Source organism: Carex rostrata, chromosome 35, assembly GCF_964058835.1.
Source record: "Carex rostrata chromosome 35, lpCarRost1.2, whole genome shotgun sequence".
NCBI classification, from domain to species: Eukaryota; Viridiplantae; Streptophyta; class Magnoliopsida; order Poales; family Cyperaceae; genus Carex; species Carex rostrata.
This window is the reverse complement of record NC_135952.1, coordinates 286,677-305,687: the sequence shown is the minus strand read 5'-3', so window position 1 is coordinate 305,687 and position 19,011 is coordinate 286,677. Positions and strand designations below refer to the sequence as shown.

The window sequence follows — 19,011 nt, the reverse complement described above, 5'->3', positions numbered from 1 at the left end:
ATTACTAGTATACCTAATAGAGCTGATTTATTACAAGTCTTCAATAATGAAGTCGTCCTTGGTTATTTCTCAGGGAGATATTCAAAGTTCCAAGCATTACATTTGACGAAGCACCAATTGTTCTGATACTGGTACAGTCGGTAAGTATGGACTTGTATAAAATGCAAAAAAAATGAAAGCAAACGGTTTTACTTGTGATTGGGCCACACAGGTATGGTTCACGTGTACTTTGGGTTTTAGAAGTGATGCTTTACAGGGGGGTGGGGGTATTCTGGATATATTACTACAATCATGGGAGAACCTAGATGACTATGGCCGGTGCCTATTTGCAAATATTTCTTGGTCCATTTCAAAAGTGTGATGTTCTCAGATTTTTCAGGGTAAGACAATAATGCCATAAGGGGTGCTGAATATGGCAATGCCAGTTAGGCTGAGGCTAATAGGTCACGACATTCGGGTCATACCCTTTGGAAATCATGACATCTACAAAATCAATTGCCTTCTCCATTTCACCTTTTTTGCACAGCCCATCTATAAAAGTGGTGTACGTCACGACATTTCGCTGTTTCAACACTTCCCTAAGAACACACATAATCCAGGTCATCCAAACCCGTTTAGACTCTCTAACCAATACCTTGTACTGGCTCCAAGAGTGCCATAGCCAATAGCCATCTTTAGTCTAGCAACTCAGATGCTTAAAGGTCTAAAGACAGGTTGCACTTTTTTTATTTGTTGAATGTGTACATAATCTGAAGGGTGCTTTCTTGAATAGCAAAGTTGGTTTAGCAAGCTTTATTCTAAAATTTATTGAATTAATTTCAAAATAAATAAATTCAAACTATTGAAAACCGATCTACTTCATGAGTATGTTAGATTTATATAAATTTCCGAATTAAAAATTGAATGTATTAAATTTAACTTATAAAGTTTTTTTTACCAGTTGATTTTATATTAAATTAATTCAAAATTTTAAATCTTAATATGCTAACACATCACATCACTCGTGAGAAGTAGATCAGTATAACTAATTAGATTTTATTATTTTAAATTATTTTGATAAATTTTAAAGTTAATCTCTCCAAATAATTAGTGAACCTAAACATACATTCATTCTACAACCTAACCTAACCCCTCTACGGTACAAAACAAAACCTTATGATCCACAATCTAAAACCATGAAAAATACTGCTGCAAATCACACAATACAAAAACATTTTTTTTCATACACAAATCAATTCTCATGATATATTCTTTATGACACAAATCACTATCATGGTATATTTTTATGACAAAAATCAATTTCGATATATAAAATTATTTTTCAAGCACATTTTAATTCTCACGAATATATTATTATTTATGATATAAAATAACTTCTATGTACAGAACTATTCCACAGTCCATTAAATTACATGCGCCAATTAATTACCACATATAAGAATTTTCCAAAATACCAATATTACAAAAAATTCAAGGCATCAAGAAATCCAATTGGCTTTCTGTTTTACAAAACGGACAACACACAATTGGAATAATAATAATAATAAAGCAACAAATGTCATAAAAATAAAAATAAAAATAAAAATAAATCACCACGTCGAATCAGGACCCCCTATGTCTAAATAGGCACCGAATTCCAATCGCTCGTTTAGAAATTCCCCACGTCATATTGTACTCAGTAGTCAGTACTTGGAATTATACAGATTCCTCTCCAGACTCCCTAAACCTCTCTCTCTCTGTGTTGTAACTAAGAGGAACAATACTTTTAGGATGTAAAATTACTTCTTTCAATAAAATGAAATGCTTGTTATATGCTTATTACAAGATTATTCATAGCGTGTATTATTTTTTATCCGATTCAGGTAGTTACCAAAGTTAACAATAATCAACTCTGGTATAAAATGCTAATAAGAAGAAAATGGTATAAGTTTGTATTGGTTGTAAATAATAAACAAAAGAAAAGGTACATTTTATGTTGTAAATAATAAACAATGACAACAACATTAGAAACATCAATACAGTTACAGGAATGTCTATAACAACAACATAACATCATCGTTACAATATCACAGTATAGGGCTCAAATAAACCAAATATCATCTAAACAAAACACACCTTAGTTAAAATTTCGTAGCATCACCACATTTACAGGAGAAAATAACATCCCTATGTCCAAAAATAACAATACAGCCAACATAACACCCCATTGCCCTAAAATGCATCTAAACTACTTAGTTCATGCTTAAGCAGTACAAATGCTTCAGCAACAAAATTCATCTAAGAACACAAAACATTAAGCATCAACAGCTCTTCATCCATTAAATGTCCATCCAATTCATGAATTTCATTTCGTGTGAAATCATCCATTTGTCTAAAAAGAAAATGATAGAATGCTTTAAACAGGCCTTATATAAAAAAAATTCAATATATACAAGGCTGAGGTACAAGACCAAACTGAAAGTAACCAGCATTTAAAAATCCAATCCTTGTTCAATTTCACCCTCCTTGCACAGCCCCTCACTAAGAGTACAATAGGTCACTTCATCAGGATCGAGCCCTTTGGAAATCATGAGATCTAGAAACTCCATTGCTTTCTCAATTTTACCTTTCTTGCACAGGCAATCTATTAGTAACCGGTTTTGTTGTTTTGTCCTCTTTTTTTTACAAAACAAAAAATTTTAATTTTTTAATTGGAATATTAGAAATGTTGAATATATTTCTTTGAAAATAGATGGAATACAATATAGCTTGATTTATTAGAAAGATTACAACAAATAACTCGGATCAATATTTTTCAGACCGGATTTTTCACGGTTGTAAGAAAAATTAATATATTTCTTTATGTGTTATTGGAAAAAAAAATTGCTTGGATTCTGAGTTATTGATCCCAGTTGAACAGTCACTTCTAGGTAAATAAAAAAAATATTGGCATCCTTCTAGTACATTTAATTTCTAAAAAGTTGTATCTATTTTGAGATTTTTTTTTTGAATAACAATCATTAAATAACATAAAGTTTTTGTTCTTTTTTCAAAAATATATATAACTTTTTAGAAATTAAATGTACTAGAAGGATCACAATATTTTCTGTAATATTTAGAAGTGACTTTCGAACCGCTATCAATAACTCACATTCAAAACCTATTTATTTTTTTCCAATAACACATAAAGAAATATATTAATTTTTCTTACAGTCGCAAAAAATCCGATCTGAAACATGTTGATCCGGCTTATTTGTTACAGTCTTTCTAATAAATCAAATTATATTATATTTCATCTATTTTCAAATAAATATATTCAACATTTCGTATATTTCAATACAAAAAATTAAAAATTAAAAAAAAATTGTTTTATAAAAAAAAAAAAGACAAGACAACAAAACCGGTTACTAAATAACGAGATGAATTTATTGAAATGCGGAAGGCCAAAACAAAGATACGGTTACTAAATAGCCGGATCAAGAAAATTGGTCTGGTGATTTAATCACCGGAAAGCATGCCTTGGTCCAGTTATTTAGTAACCGGAAGGGCAATTTTCGAAATCCCCCAAATGGGTAGAGTGCGTAATTTTATAATAATTTTGGTTATTAATAAAAATTTTGGCAAAATTAATTTGAAATTTGAAAATTTCCACAAGTAGACACATCAGGTAGAAGGATTTGAACAGTTTAGATTCGTCGTTTGAAATCAATCCGATAGATTTTAGAGTTGAGTTAACAAAGTAACTTAGTGAACTTAGAAACACTACTCTTCAAAACAATCTTTATAAGTTCTCTACACTCAACCATTTTAGTCAATTCAAATTTAAATTTTGTTTTTAAAATTTTAAAACAGAGCATAGTAATTATGCAAAAATTAAACTAAATATGTTCAGAGTTGAACGCAAACTTCTCTATATGACTATGTGATTGTATAATTTTATAAATATTGAACAATTTACTTTTAACAAAAATATTATTCTTGTAAGAGTAAGGCTTGGATGATGGATAACAAAAATATAGTTTCAAAAACTTATCGTATAAACTTCAAATTTTGATTGAAGTAGCTTAGTAAATTGATTATATAATGAACTTATAGAATACCAATTTTTACTATTTTTTAAATTTGTTTACTATTTTTTATGATTTATGAAACATGACAAAAAAAATAGTCAAAAATATTGACAATTTTCTTTTATTTCTCAGTCATCTTTCATAAATTATAAAAAATAGTAATAAATTTTCAAAAATAATAAAAATTAGCATTCTAGTTCATTATATAACTAATTTACTTAGCTAATTAAATCGAAATTTGAAGTTTATACAATAGTTTTTTAAAGTCTAGCACGGATGGCCTTATGCTGTCCATAGCTCCCAAGCCTTACTCCTCTTGTAAATACTTAACTAGTTCTTTTAACATTTTATAATTCCTTCTAACAGATATAATTACATTTTATAAACCCGAGCGATAGGACAGAGAGGGAGGGAGCTCAGGGAGGGGACCAAAGTGGCCGAGAGAAGAGCGACAGCGAGCAGCTGAGGGACCAAGAGGAAGAGAGCAACTCGGAATTGCAGGAGGAAGAGAGAAAAGCTAAATAGAGATTTAGATTGGAGCTGAGCTGCTACAGAACTTTGCAAGAGGGAGGATAAGATAAGACGAATCCATATGCTCTCAGGTGCCAGAATGTTTCAGTTTAGATTTGAACTGTCCGATCGGATTTCGGGCCAATCCGGACCGAGGTGAAACCCACTGGGATCCTTTAATATTCGTGCAGATTCTGTTTAGACAGTCTAGATCCAAGAAGAAATATTCTGCTTGAGGGGGGAGTACCGTCCGATTAGAATCCAGACTAATGGAATCACTTTGAGATTTAGAAGTCTTTATAAAATTGCAAGTAGGCATGGCATTCATTTTGGGACATTCTTATGTGATTGTATAATCTTAAAAATATTGAACAATTTATAAGTGCGTTGTACGTCATGAGATCTACAAACTCCATTGACTTCTCAATTTCACCTTTCTTGCACAAACCATCTATATATAAGTGTTGTAGGTCATGACATTAGGTCATAACCTTTGGAAATCATGAGTTCTATAAAATATTAGGCTAACCTGGGTCATTTGTGCACAATGCTCCATCTAGATCTCATAGGTATAGTTATTAGGACCGGTTCCTTCTGATTGGATTAAGCGAGCGAAGAGGGAAACAACGGTGGGGTAAGGGTTGTTTGAGGATTTGTTGTAGTCCTTGAGGTATTGATTGATTTGACAGAGGTTCTTGGCAGCCAACAACTGATAAAACTGGTGAATCATCTGTTGGTCAGAAATGGCATTCGTCTTCCAGTGCTAGTGCTGCCTTTTCTCCTCCTCCTCCTCCTCATGCTTACCCTTCCATTGCGGATGACGCCGTGGATTGGTCTGTTTGTGATTCTGTCAGAGTGCAACGAGCTAGAATCTCAGATGCAGGGGAAATCGTTTGGAATTGATTTCCAGTAACAGAAACAAGAAATTTTGAGAAAAGGGTAAAATTAACAAGAACAACGATATGGATTCTCTAACTGAGAAATCGCATAGCCAAAACATAAAATGAGTTCTACAGATCTGATCCCTTTATATAGGCAATCATTTCCCTGAAAAAAAAAAAGAAAAAGTAATTTGGTAAAGTAAATTCTCCTAATTAACCTCGGACTGACATGTCAGCGAGCGTGCACTGATGTGGCATAACAAGCTAATAATATGAAAATGGTATAATTCTGTATTGATTGTAAATAATAAACCAAAGGGTACAATTTAGGTGGTAAATAATGAACAATGACAGCAACATAAGAAACATCAATACGGTTACAGGAATGTCTATTACAGCAACATAAGAAGAATCATTACAATATCACAGTATAGGGCTGAAATGAACCAAATATCATCTAAACAAAACACACCTTAGTTAAAAAATTTGGGCTCTTCATCCATTAAATCTCCTTCCAATTCATCAATTTCATTTAGTGTGAAATCATCCATTTGTCTAAAATGAAAATGATGGAATGCTTTAAACAGTCCTTGCATGAAAAAAAATATACAATATATACAAAGCTGAGGTACAAGACCAAACTGAAAGTAACCAGCATTTAAAAATCCAATCCTTATTCAATTTCACCATCCTTGCACGGCCCCTCACTAAGAGTACAATAGGTCACTTCATCAGGATCAGCATTTAAAAATCAGGGTTCGGCCAAGGAAGAGAGAAAGAGAGAGATGTGAGATCAAAAGAGATTAGTTGCTTGACAAATGAATTGATTAGATCAAGAGGATTGATTTGGATGGAGGGATGAGGCCTTTAAATAGACCTCACCAATTACGCAAATACCCTTGTAAATATCTAGTTTATAACTTGACAATCAAGGCTTATTTGGTAATTGATCATGCCCTTGGTCCAATAGACCAATGGTGCATCCAAATAATAACAAAACTTAGCTTAGGCATCAAGCAACTATCTCTCTCTCATCTTGTTGACCAGGTCAACGCTCACATCATCAGATCTAGTCAACAATGCTTTGACCAGATGCTCACGAGTTTGACCAAGTCAAACTTCCCCATCTCTTCACTAAAACAGCCATAACTTTTGAACCGTAAGTCCAAATCGTACTCGTCTCTCAATTCTCTATCTCATAGTGCAAACTAATTGCACTAAATAGTAGAATTGGTAATCTCCATTATATGTTTACTCCAGTTAAACATATATCCTCATTCAGTCGAATCAAACCATTGTACCAACATGTGTACAAACATGATTCGACTAATTCCTCATCTGATTAAATCATCTAGTGTACAAACACTTATAAAACTCGTATGATTAAACTACTAGAGCCCTTGGAGGTGTGACCCACTTAGATCTGTATCATGTTGGCAATGAGCTTCTAGTCTCATTGATTAAGGTTAGCGTCTAGCAACACGCCTTGACTGCCCAAATGTACAAACGATATGTAACTGAACAGTATCGTTGATCCAATATAGACAATGCATATCACTGCCTGTGTCGTATCCAATATCTCATGAGCTCAGGATAGGATTGTGTTATTCATGTACACTTATCTATTCTGTTTCTTGTTCTGTGAATCATCTTATACTTGTGATCAGCCAGTATCACAATGCATGTTGTATAATCTGATTCTATCAAGGGGCCCAATAGATATCATCACTCATACACATTCTCCCTGATGTGTATGAGGGATATTTCCTTCTTGAATTCACGTGCTTCATTCCACGAGTCTATACCTGCCGAGAAGACACCGTTATAACCCATTTTTACAGAGAGCGGTAGGTGCCAACCACAATCTTGTATTTCTCGAGTATGAAGTCACTGAATATCTCAGGCTTAAGATCCGACACCATGCAAACCATCAATGACACAAAAACACATAATTCATCTCATGTTTGCACATGGTCACATCCAATGCCATATAAACTCTTATATGCATCCACATGATATTATAGTGGAAAAATCGTCCACTGTACTAATTCCCATACCAATCTCGTGCAACTAGTGTTCCTTGTTAATTGCTTGGATTAAGGATGTTTAGAGGATACCACTTTAATTCCAGCAAGTGAACTAAATGGTGTCACACTCTAGGAACAAGCTGAATTGCTTCAGTCATCATATGAACCCAAACCATAGAGTCAAAACCATTTGTTATAGGACACTAACTCTATCATGTGCACCAATTTGGTGCACATACTGGGTTGGCGCACCAATGATTTTTTTTTTCTGTTTGAATTGATGTTAAGATCTATTAGGTACATTGCACCAAATTAGTAAGAGGAACTATTGAAAAATTGTACCCACGTGACTAATCATATCTAGTTCTATAATTTTGCATAATTTTGTTGTCCGTGACTAATTTTGAATAACGCCAATAGCTACAAGTCAAATAGCTAGAAGGAAAATTTTGTATTATTGGCTATTATACATTGCTTTTCAAATTGTACCCACATGACTAATCTGTTTTAATTGATGTTATGATTTGAAATCAAACTTTTATTACTGGTTCGGTGCACCAACTTAGTATGCGCACCAAATTAGTGCGCCTTCCCGGTCTGCGTACCAATCCAATTTGGTGCGCATACTGTTGGTGGTAACAATTATAATATCACTGATTAGGTGGTAAGAATTATAATATCACTGATTAGGTGGTAAGTGTTTAATTCAGATTTAATGTAATTAGGTGCTAACTAAAACATTTCGACTGCCAGTACAAATGCTTCAGCAACAAAATTCATCTAAGAACACAAAACCTTAAGCATCAACAGCTCTTCATCCATTAAATCTCCTTCCAATTCATGAATTTCATTTCGTGTGAAATCATCCATTTGTCTAAAAAGAAAATGATAGAATGCTTTAAACAGTCCTTATATGAAAAAAAATTCAATATATACAAAGCTGAGGTACAAGACCAAACTGAAAGTAACCAGCATTTAAAAATCCAATCCTTATTCAATTACACCCTCCTTGCACAGCCCCTCACTAAGAGTACAATAGGTCACTTCATCAGGATCGAGCCCTTTGGAAATCATGACATCTACAAAATCCCTTGCCTTCTCAATTTCACCTTTCTTGCACAGACCTTTTATAAGAGTGTTGTACGTTACGACATCCAGGTCACACCCTTTGGTTTCTATGACATCTATAAAATCTATTGCCTTATCAGTTTCACCTTTCTCGCACAGCCAATTAATAAGAGTGTTGTACGTCACGACATTCGGGTCATGCCCTTTAGAAATCATGAGATCTAGAAACTCCATTGCTTTCTCAATTTCACCTTTCTTGCACAGGCCATCTATAAGAGTGTTGTATGTCACGGCATCCGGGTCAGACCCTTTGGAAATCATGACATCTACAAATTCAATTGCCTTGTCAATTAAACCTTTCTTGCACAGCCCATCTATAAGAGTGTTGTACGTCACGACATTCGGGTCATACCCTTTGGAAATCATGAGATATAGAAACTCGATTGCCTTCTCAATTTCACCTTTCTTGCACAGGCCATCTATAAGAGTGGTGTAGGTCACAACATCCGGGTCATACCCTTTGGAAATCATGACATCTAGAAACTCCATTGCATTCTCAATTTCACCTTTCTTGCACAGGCCATCTATAAGAGTGCTGTAGGTCACAACATCCAGGTCATACCCTTTGGAAATCATGACATCTACAAAATCCATTGCCTTCTCAATTTCACCTTTTTTGCACAGCCCATCTATAAGAGTGGTGTAGGTCACGACATCCGGGTCATGCCCTTTTGAAATCATGACATTTACAATGTCCATTGCCTTGTCAATTTCACCTCTCTTGCAGAGCCCATTTATAAGAATGTTATACGAGACTAAATTGGGTTTACATCCAATCTTGGGCATTTTGTAGAGAACTATAGTGGCGGCCTCACCAGTTCTTTTTGCCCAACAGAGGCCTTTGAGAATTGGACTAAAGATCCTGGCATTATTAGCTCTACGACCCTCTTTGAGAAATCGTCCCAGAAAACCAAATATTAGGCTATCCTTGTTCCTTCGTGCACAATACTCCATCAAGATCACATAGGTATAGTCATTAGGACCGGTTCCTTCAGCTTGGGTTAAGCGGGTGAAGAGGGAAAAGACAGTGGGGTAAGGGTTGCTTGATGTTTTGGTGTAGTCCTTGAGGTATTGATTGATTTGATGGAGATTCTTAGCAGCCAACAACTGATTAAACTGGTGAATCACGTCTTGGTCAGAAATGGCATCTGCCTTCTGGCGCCGCCTTTTGTCCTCCTTGTGCTTACCCTTCCAATGCGGCTGACGCTGTGGATTTAGTTTGTTTGTGATTTTGTTGGGTTGAGATTTAGAGTGAGGGAATGCGCAGCAGACAAGGCAGAGGCCTCGGCGAGAAGCAAATTGGGATTGGGATTGGGGAGCAGAAGGTGAAAGTGAAAGGATGGGAGCAAGAAATAAGGTTGACACCATCTGATCCTTATTTAGTATTATTTTGTAACAGTCTCTTATTTGATCTCTGCCTCTTCTAAAATCTTATCTCAGGTTAAGCTTTGCTTTCAGGTTCAACTCCTTCCTACTGTCTCCTGTGTTGTATTGAAGAATTGAGGGTCAATTAGATCTAACTTGGTTGAATTGAGAATAAGTAAACTACAGCAATACATTGCACAGTTTTCAAACTGCCAAGTAGCTCGATCGATCAAGAGAGAGAGAGAGATATATAAACCTTTTGTCTAGGGTTTGGGCAGAATCGACGAGAGGTAAAAATTAAACCAGAGCAATAGAAACAGGAGGGAGAAACGAAATAGAGATTTAGACTCGAGCTGCTCCAGAAATTTGCTAGTGGGAGGAAAGAGGAGTATCACTGGATGGATAAGATAAGACTGCGAAATAAATCTCTTGCGAATAACACAATCCTTTTATTCCGATCTCAACCGTTGATTTTTGTTGAGATTCGTGCATTTAAAAAATTGAATGGTTGGGATCGAACCCTGTTACAGATTGATTTCCGATGAGACTGCTATGTCCCCATAACCCTGAACAATTTTCTTTTAACAAAAATATTATTCTTGTAAATACTTAACTAGTTCTTTTAGCATTTTATATTTCCTTTTAACAGATATAATTACAATTTTCAAGACATATCTGATAATAGTTTGAAAATCACATGAATAATCATTATTTCATTTTCGTACTCGTATGATTTTCTTGAACATAAAAGAGCAAGTAATGTTAAAAAAAAGTAGATTATTTGTATTAGGAGTAATTAATTCAACGTGAAAAAACACACAATCATCTAGTCATTTTCTTATTATTGGATGTTAAAACCAACCAGTTTCAACTTTCAAGTTAAACAAAAAAATTAATTATGTACATGTAAAACATATTAGTTAACAAAACTTTGATACTGAACCCATCCTGAAATGAACTCTAAAATAGACTCCACACATTTCCCTTTACAATATACACTCACTGAAATACTCAAAACCATCTCTTCTCATCAGACATTATACACCATACCGACTTCCAATGTCGATGCATGCGGTATACTCATCGCATATGACGGTCCCCTGCTATTCCTCCTCAGAAAATCATATGCAAAATCAATTATAAACCTCCTAAACAACCCTGATCCACTCTTTGATTTCACATAAGAATTACCCAAAATGAATGCCATGCCTGCTTCTCTCGCCTCCATTAGCTCCCGCATCTCCTCCCTCGTTGTTGCATCAATTTTCGTGCTCTCGGGCACCACAAATCGAACCTTCTTTTTCTTTTTCTTAGGTCCGTTAACAGGAGATTGGATTTCCCCACTGCCTGACGACCCAGGCTTATCATTGACATTTTCATCTTCTTCTTGAAATCTGATACCAGATCGAACCACTGACATTTTCTCTTCCTTTTCTAGTTCAGGGGTATTGCCGTTGGGTGTGGTGGCGGCATCATTGCGAATGAATTCGGCAATGCTGCAAATGAGGTCCTTTTCAAATTCTATATCGTCCTTGTGGAAGTCACGGTATCCGTACCGCACGATGCAGCGGTACATGCGGTATTCCTTGGGGCCCACTCGGCCCACAAGGAACCTTTCTTCGGGCCGCACAAATGGGACCGGGACTGACTTCACGCAGAGGAATACTAGCACCTGAGTTTGTCGGAAGAATTAAGTAAATATATCAGAGAAAGGCAATGGGTATGAAAATATACTAGTGGAATTACCATAACACCACTGAAATTAAGCACATCCCATCATATAATCTAAAATCAACTCACCAAACAGAACTGGACCAGAATATAAGATGCAATGAGTGAAGCTACGGTACTAGGCATAGCGCACTTTAGTGTGTGCTATGGATGTATATCCAAACAGTTGATCCGAACCGCTCAACATGATATCCATTTGAAAATGTGTTTGGAGGCCAAATTTTACATTTTTTTAAATCTTTTACTATTGTTTTAGAAAGGTAGAAAAGCACTACTTTCGGATGATCCAGAATCAAAGTGATTTTTTATCTATTTAAAAAATAAGAGTAGAACTAGGGTGTTCTTAAGCTCACCAAAGTGTCCAAAACTCATCAAATCGGTCTCAAATGACGAATCGGAACCGTTGGAATCCGTCTACCTTACGAGTGATGCGTTTACATGTGAAAATTTTAAACATTCGAATTAATTTAGTATAAAATCAATCGGTCAAAATTAGAAGGTTAATAAATTAATTTTAGTGCATTCATTTTTTGAACGTTTTTTGACTGCTTGACTTTATACTAAATTAATTTGAATGTTTAAAATTTTCAATGTAGACGCATCACTCGTAAGATAGGCAAATTTCAACGGTTCGGATTCGTCATTTGAAACCTATTTGATGGGTTTTGGAGTTCTTACTAAACACTTTGGTGAGCTTAAGAACACCCTAGTTCTACTCAAAAAATAATATAAAATCCTAAAAAATGAAAAATTTGGCCTCCAAGTACATTTTCATATGGAGATTATGATGAATGGTTTGGATTGACTATTTGAACTTTGAAATGGAGATATCGATCCATAGTACGGACCAAAGTGCGCTATGCATAGTACCATAGCCTCACTCTTATTTTTTCCCCAAATTTCTTAACAAATGAGCAGGATGATGCAATTATATGCGTAATAGGAAATAGGAATAAAAAAAAAATCAATGCCTTGATTCCCGTACCTGGTGAAAAGCAGGGAGATTAGTAACAAAATGCGAAAAGATAGCCGGGATGCCGGAAACAAGATCGGAGTGGATCAGCCCAATTCCCTTGACCCGCACAATACCCAAATTCGGACCAAGCTGAAGGAGCCAGTTGATAGACACCTTGTTTTGCACATCAAATTCATACTTTTTTATTGTGCCAAAGTGCCATATGCACATGATTGCCATAAAAAATAGAGAGAGCACAACCGGGACCCATGCTCCTTCCAGAAACTTGATGAGGGATGCTGAGAAGTAGAGCGCCTCAATTGTGCCAAAGAATAAAATGAAACCGATGGCTAGAAAGATGCTCTTGTGCCAACAAAGAACTATTACTAGTGACATCAGGCATGTAGTTACCAGCATTACTGTTATTACAGCCAACCCTGCATGTAAAAAGACAATAAAAATTAATTTAAAATTATTAGTTTATTATTCTACTGGCTACCTCCAAATGAAACCCAGCATTTTACATTTCATTGTACTTCCGATTTTTTTTCAAGTAATTGCAACAAGTATCCAAGAATCCAACAATTCAACATTTCGTTTAATTTAATGCGAAATATCCAAGTACCAGCAACAATCAAACAAGTAAAAGATGAACAAATTGCCCTCCAAGAAAATAATAAGTTTATCCATAACCAATTTGCTTGAGCATTTGACCAACCCCTCAAATTTCAGTTACATAGGTTTCACTAAATTTGGGCCTGTTTCCATAAAAATGAAAGAGCAAAATCACCAGTATGACAGCGTTAGGCTTTTCATTACCAAGCAAACATGTGAAACAGTGGTGTTAACAACAGATCTTGCAAAATAATGGTATAGTTACAATATATATCTCTTATGTTACCTGAAGCATTGCCCATGCGCTTTGTATCTCTGAAACCGATGGTGACAGCTAAGCAAAGAATCATCAATGTCCAATTGATCTCGGGTATGTATATCTGGCCGTGTACTTTGGAGGAGGTGTGAACGATCTTGACCTTTGGAAAGCACCCCAAGGCGGAGCATTGTTTGATAATTGAAAAGGTGCCGGTGATTATGGCTTGGCTTCCCACAACAGCAGCGAGTATGGCTATAGCTAAAACAGGCCACCTAATTTTCTCTGGAAACAATATGAAGTACCATTTAGTCCCTTATAATTTGTGTTTGTAGGGATTATTCAGCTTAGTTCAGGGTTTAAATATTAAGATTTGGCCAGTTTGGACAAATTATCATTTGGAAAAAACAGTAAGAGTATGCCAGAACAGATATGGCCGAGGTTGATACTAAGACTGAATCAATCCAAAGAGTAAAAACTTCCTAAAAGATAAATCTGGAAACTTTTAGAACTAGGTAAGTCATAGTCATATTTACCCCGACATGTACTTAAATGGAAAGTGACAATATCATAGTAAGAATGGCGTTGACCATTACTTGAGGTGCAATTTATAATTCAAGGTATTTCTGCTAGCAGCGCTACATGTAAAAGAGAAAATTACCTGGTACAGAAACGTAAAATCCAATGTGATATTCACTTTCAAGAATGTGATGTTTGGATAAGTATGCGGCTTGTCCCATATATGCCAGGATCAAAGATGGGTATACCACAAATGAAAAGGCAATCTGCGTGTATATATATATATAAGAGAGATTATTATGAGAATGCATATTTCAATTAGAGTAGAACTAGGGTGCTCTTAAGCTTACCAAAGTTTTGGTGAGCTTAACTCTAAAACTCATCAAATCGATTTCAAACGACAAATCCGAACCGTTGAAACCCACCTACCTTACGTGTGATGCATCTACATGTGAAATTTTTAAACATTGGAATTAATTTAGTATAAAGTCAAGCGGTCAAAAACGTTCAAAAAATGAATGCACTAAAATTAATTTATTAACCTTCTAATTTTGACCACTTGACTTTATACTAAATTAATTCAAATGTTTAAAAATTTGACATGTAGATGCATCACACGTAAGGTAGGCGGGTTTCAACGGTTCGGATTCATCGTTTGAAATCGATTTGATGAGTTTTTGAGCTTAAGAGCACCCTAGTTCTACTCTTTCAATTAATGTAGAAACTTAGTAAACAAGTCAATTTTAAATGGAAAAAAGGCTGCCAATATATGTTCTCCATATAAGCTAAATGTAATTTTCTTCCTATCTAAGATAGTAAAAAAATTCTAAAAAAATGTAAATTTTAGTCTGCGAGTACATATTCATATGGAAATCACGTTGAACGGTTCAGATCGACTATTTGGACTTTGAAAACGAAAATATTGATCAGTAGTACGGACCAATCTGCTATGCATAGTACCATAGCCTCACTCTTTGTAAAATAGGAATTACATCGTCCACACTGAACAAAAAGACAGTGACACTATTCATTACCTGAATGGACAGTTGAGAGAAATGCCCCAAATCGGCAAACATAGCTTCAGAACCTAAATACAAAATTTAAAAGGGGAAAAAATTAGGGAAACGAAAGGAGGCTCACTCAATGCACCATGAAATAAAGGTCACAAGCAACATAATTTAGTATAAAATATGTACCTGTTATACATAGCAGAATTCCACCTAAGGACATCCATCCGCTTCTCTGAGTCTTTCTCAAAAACTTGTACATGTAATAAGGTGATAGTGCTTGGTAAACATGCGGGTTCCAATAGAAGATGTTGTAAAGCCCAATTAAACTGATGCACAATAGCCATGTGACTACAATCGGTGCGAATAGGAAACCAACACGGTGGGTCCCATAATGTTGCAGTCCGAAAAGGCAGATCAGAATTATGCATGCAATTGGAAGCTCCACATCTGCATTTCAACTATGGTATTGGTAGAAGAATAAAAATTATAACGCACGAGAAGTATATAAAACATAGTGTCAGGCTTACATTTATGTTGCTCCTTGGACATTGAAAGCTCGACACCTGATACAGCTGAAAATACTGCAGAAACAAACATGTCTGGTTAGAAATGTTACATTGAAAATCTAAAATTTTATTAAAAATATAATTTGATGTAAGGATGAACACGAGGACAATGAATCATAATATTTTTTTTCTTCTTAACAAATTACAGGTATTACATGAAATTTCGATAAGACTTCTTTTATTTGCATAGCAAATAGTAGAAACAAACTCATGTAATAAATGACAGCCACAGTACTGGTATACAACAATCAGACGTAGGCAAGTAGATAATAACAGAGAATCTACCAAACATGAATAGTTTATAACTTATATGCACAAGAAATTGAAGGGCACATTAAAGCATTGTAGGTATCGCCTAAGCCCTTTATCCTCTAGTTCCATTATTTCCTAAATTAACCCTCTTCATACTATGTCCTTCTAAACAGGGGCTGAACTAGAAAATTTAAATGGGGTGGGCTGAAATGTAAATGTATAATATGTGAAAAAAAACATAATGTGTGGTCAATGGGATTTAAACCCAAGTTCTGCACAACCACTAAGCTACAAGCACACATTTAAGAAAAATGAAAATTCAACTAAATTTTGAATATACATGATTAAAAATTTGAGATCATAGAAGTGGCTAAGCACCTAGATCCGCCCCTACTTCTAAAGTAATTCACATGAAATTCCTGACAAGCTAACATAAAATTTCTTACCAGATATTGCCGGGGTGAGAATACCATCACCAATGACCATACAAGTCCCAATAAGCGCCAGTACCAACAGTATTCTCTGAAGCACCTGCCGTCCTTCCAATTCCCTCCTTACTACCCCTACAATTCCACTCCTCCCCACCACCTCCCCTCCGTAATCCCTCTTCTTATACCCCAATAACTCCTCATCGGCCAATTGGCCACTCGGCAGCAACCCGACACGTGCATGCCTACAAAGCAGCGAGTATAGTGCAAAGGTGCCGCCTTCACCATTGTCGTCTGCTCGCAACACAATGAACACATATTTCAAAAGCGGGATTAGGGTTAGGGTCCAGAAAATGAAGGAGAGAACACCGAATATTTCTTCATTGGTTTCTGAGTGCTGGATGTCTTCAGCGAAGGTGTTTTTGTACACGTATAGAGGCGAGGTGGCGAGGTCACCGTAGACAACCCCAAGGGATTGGTATGCCAATGTAAGCACCATGCGCCATGATTTCTGAAAGAGAAATTGGAAAAATAATTACAGTAGTTTAGTGTAAACCAAGTACTTGCTCTAAAAGGTTAAACTGATAATTGATTTTTTTTTTTTTTTTTTTAGTTAGGTTAATAATGATCCGTGCAATATCTTTGCTGATTTCATATATCACCTAAACCTGGACAGCAAAGGTTTATTTTTCCTTTGCTCAATGGGTTTCCATTTCCATCTAAGTTGATTATTCCAACTTAGGCCGGCCTAAGCTATTCATGTTTAGTTAAAATCTAAAGTTATGTCAAAGCCTAAGCTATTAAGAAATAGTATCGACTAAAGAAGAGAGAAAGGAGTAAAAAATTGGATAGTTGCTGACAGCGGGGCCATAGGGGGACTAAATTTAGATGCCTAACTTTAGAGTTAGGCCTAGTTAGGCCGGCCTAATTAATCCGCGTATGGTGGAATAACTGAGGACTAAACCCCTTATTCCATGGTTAAGGCCTCAACCAATTATTGGTGCTAATAGCAAACTTATACTGAATCATATATTACAACTAATAGGTGCTAATAGCAAACTTACATTGGTGGGGTTTCCATGTACCCCGGCTTCTGGATCCAGCTTTGTATCGGGGCTCCGTCCGCTAATACTTGGTTTCTCTCTTATCTGAAACTGAAAGGAAATGGGGCAAGCAACAGCTCAGCAAAATATGAAAACTTCATTTGCCACATCTAGCAACAATAAATCCAGTAAAGCAAAAAAAAAAAGAAATTAGGTAACACTGTTTGATCAGTAATGGATCCCACTTGTTCCAAAAATCATCATGCAACCCACTTTCTCTCAAGAGGAGATAAGCAACTGACCTTTTCTCTCTTCTCAGGAAAAAAAAAAAAGAATAAAGCAAAAAGAGAGCAAAAGAAAGAATAAGACCAGCACTATTTTCTATGACAAAAATGGGGGGTAATGATTTTAAGAGAGCAGTTCTGCCTTCATGCAGCACACGGACTATAGAATCAAAACAGCACTGCATATATTCGTGCGCTGCATATAGCCAAAACTGCTCTGTTAAAATCTTCACCCAAAAATGGACTAAATAAACACTGTGCAGTTCTCTAATTTCTATCTAAAATGCGTAGAGAATATTAAGAAAGAAGCATAAAGAATTTTGCTTTCCACCTTTCCTCTCCAATTTTCTCATGCAAATAAAACAGAAACTATCCGCATTAACCAAAAATCGAAAAACCAACAAAAAAAAAAAGAAATCAAAACTCACCCTACTCGGACTGTAGTACGCGGTACCTTCTAATTCCATAAATGGGTATCTCAAACGCACACTAAACTTCTCCGATTCAACCTTAGTTGAAGTTTTCTTTTCTTGTTATATATATTCCTTTAGTAGATTTTTCTTAAGGCAGTGGGAGAATCAACCAGGGAAGGCTGTTTGGATGCGACATGCGAGGGAGAAGAGAAGAGAAGAGGAGGTGTTAGAATAGTAATAACAATAATAATAATAATAATAATAATAATAATAATATATTGCCAGACATGAAATCCACGAGGCATACACAACTCAAGGCGGGTGATATTGATATGATATGAGGGATTGAGGGGGGGGGACTGGGAAGTGAGTTGGTGGGTCGAAATTGGTGGTGGCGTGGTGAAAACTGAAAAGAGAGCAGCTTTGTCTTTTGTTTCTTTTGTTTAGTGGAAGTTAATTAATTATAACTTTGTAAGAGGGGAGTGAGGGAGAGTGAGGGGACTAAATGGGGACCCTCACAATGGAATTTCTTAAATGGACTCGGTTCTTTTATTAAGTTTTGAGGTTACAGAATATTCATCTTTGGATCACAGCAGTTCGATTGGAATATCGCAATCCGGTCTGAGATGGAATGTACGGGTCGCTTTAAATATCGTGCAGATTATGATTAAACAATCCAGATCTAAACAAAAAATATTATGTTACCTTAGATGATACAAATTCGTTTTGAGGGGAGTCGATTTATAGTTTACTCGCACTTCATAATTCAAATCACCTGAGGTAGCTCAAATTTTGAGTTTAGATCTGAGCCGATGTCTAATCTGCTCTGGTACAAATATTAAGATGCCATGTGCATTCCACTTGTGTTGGATTGGTCCGGATTCTAATTGGACGGTCCGAATCTAACCTCAAAGGATATGGACTCGACTTTTCAAGCACTCAGAATTATTTTCTTTTAAATTCACAAATTATATGCAAA

At 35.7% G+C, this 19,011-nt stretch overlaps 2 protein-coding genes across 2 annotated transcripts; both read right to left on the bottom strand.

Annotated features, from left to right (window-relative positions):
• Nucleotides 1–8,358: 8,358 nt before the first annotated feature.
• Nucleotides 8,359–10,325, bottom strand: LOC144549642 (uncharacterized). The gene is made up of 2 exons (XM_078298409.1): nucleotides 10,217–10,325; nucleotides 8,359–10,076 (listed from the first exon to the last, which is right to left on the bottom strand). Exon 2 carries the CDS (start codon nucleotides 9,961–9,963, stop codon nucleotides 8,458–8,460), a length of 1,506 nt encoding a protein of 501 aa, XP_078154535.1. The 5' UTR covers nucleotides 9,964–10,076; nucleotides 10,217–10,325; the 3' UTR covers nucleotides 8,359–8,457.
• A 395-nt stretch (nucleotides 10,326–10,720) lies between these two features.
• Nucleotides 10,721–18,461, bottom strand: LOC144549403 (potassium transporter 6-like). Its single transcript, XM_078298121.1, has 10 exons — nucleotides 18,048–18,461; nucleotides 17,357–17,446; nucleotides 16,311–16,803; nucleotides 15,574–15,627; nucleotides 15,233–15,493; nucleotides 15,071–15,123; nucleotides 14,179–14,302; nucleotides 13,548–13,802; nucleotides 12,677–13,083; nucleotides 10,721–11,632 (listed from the first exon to the last, which is right to left on the bottom strand). Exons 1-10 carry the CDS (start codon nucleotides 18,084–18,086, stop codon nucleotides 10,991–10,993), a joined length of 2,418 nt encoding a protein of 805 aa, XP_078154247.1. The 5' UTR covers nucleotides 18,087–18,461; the 3' UTR covers nucleotides 10,721–10,990.
• Between the last annotated feature and the right edge of the window lie 550 nt (nucleotides 18,462–19,011).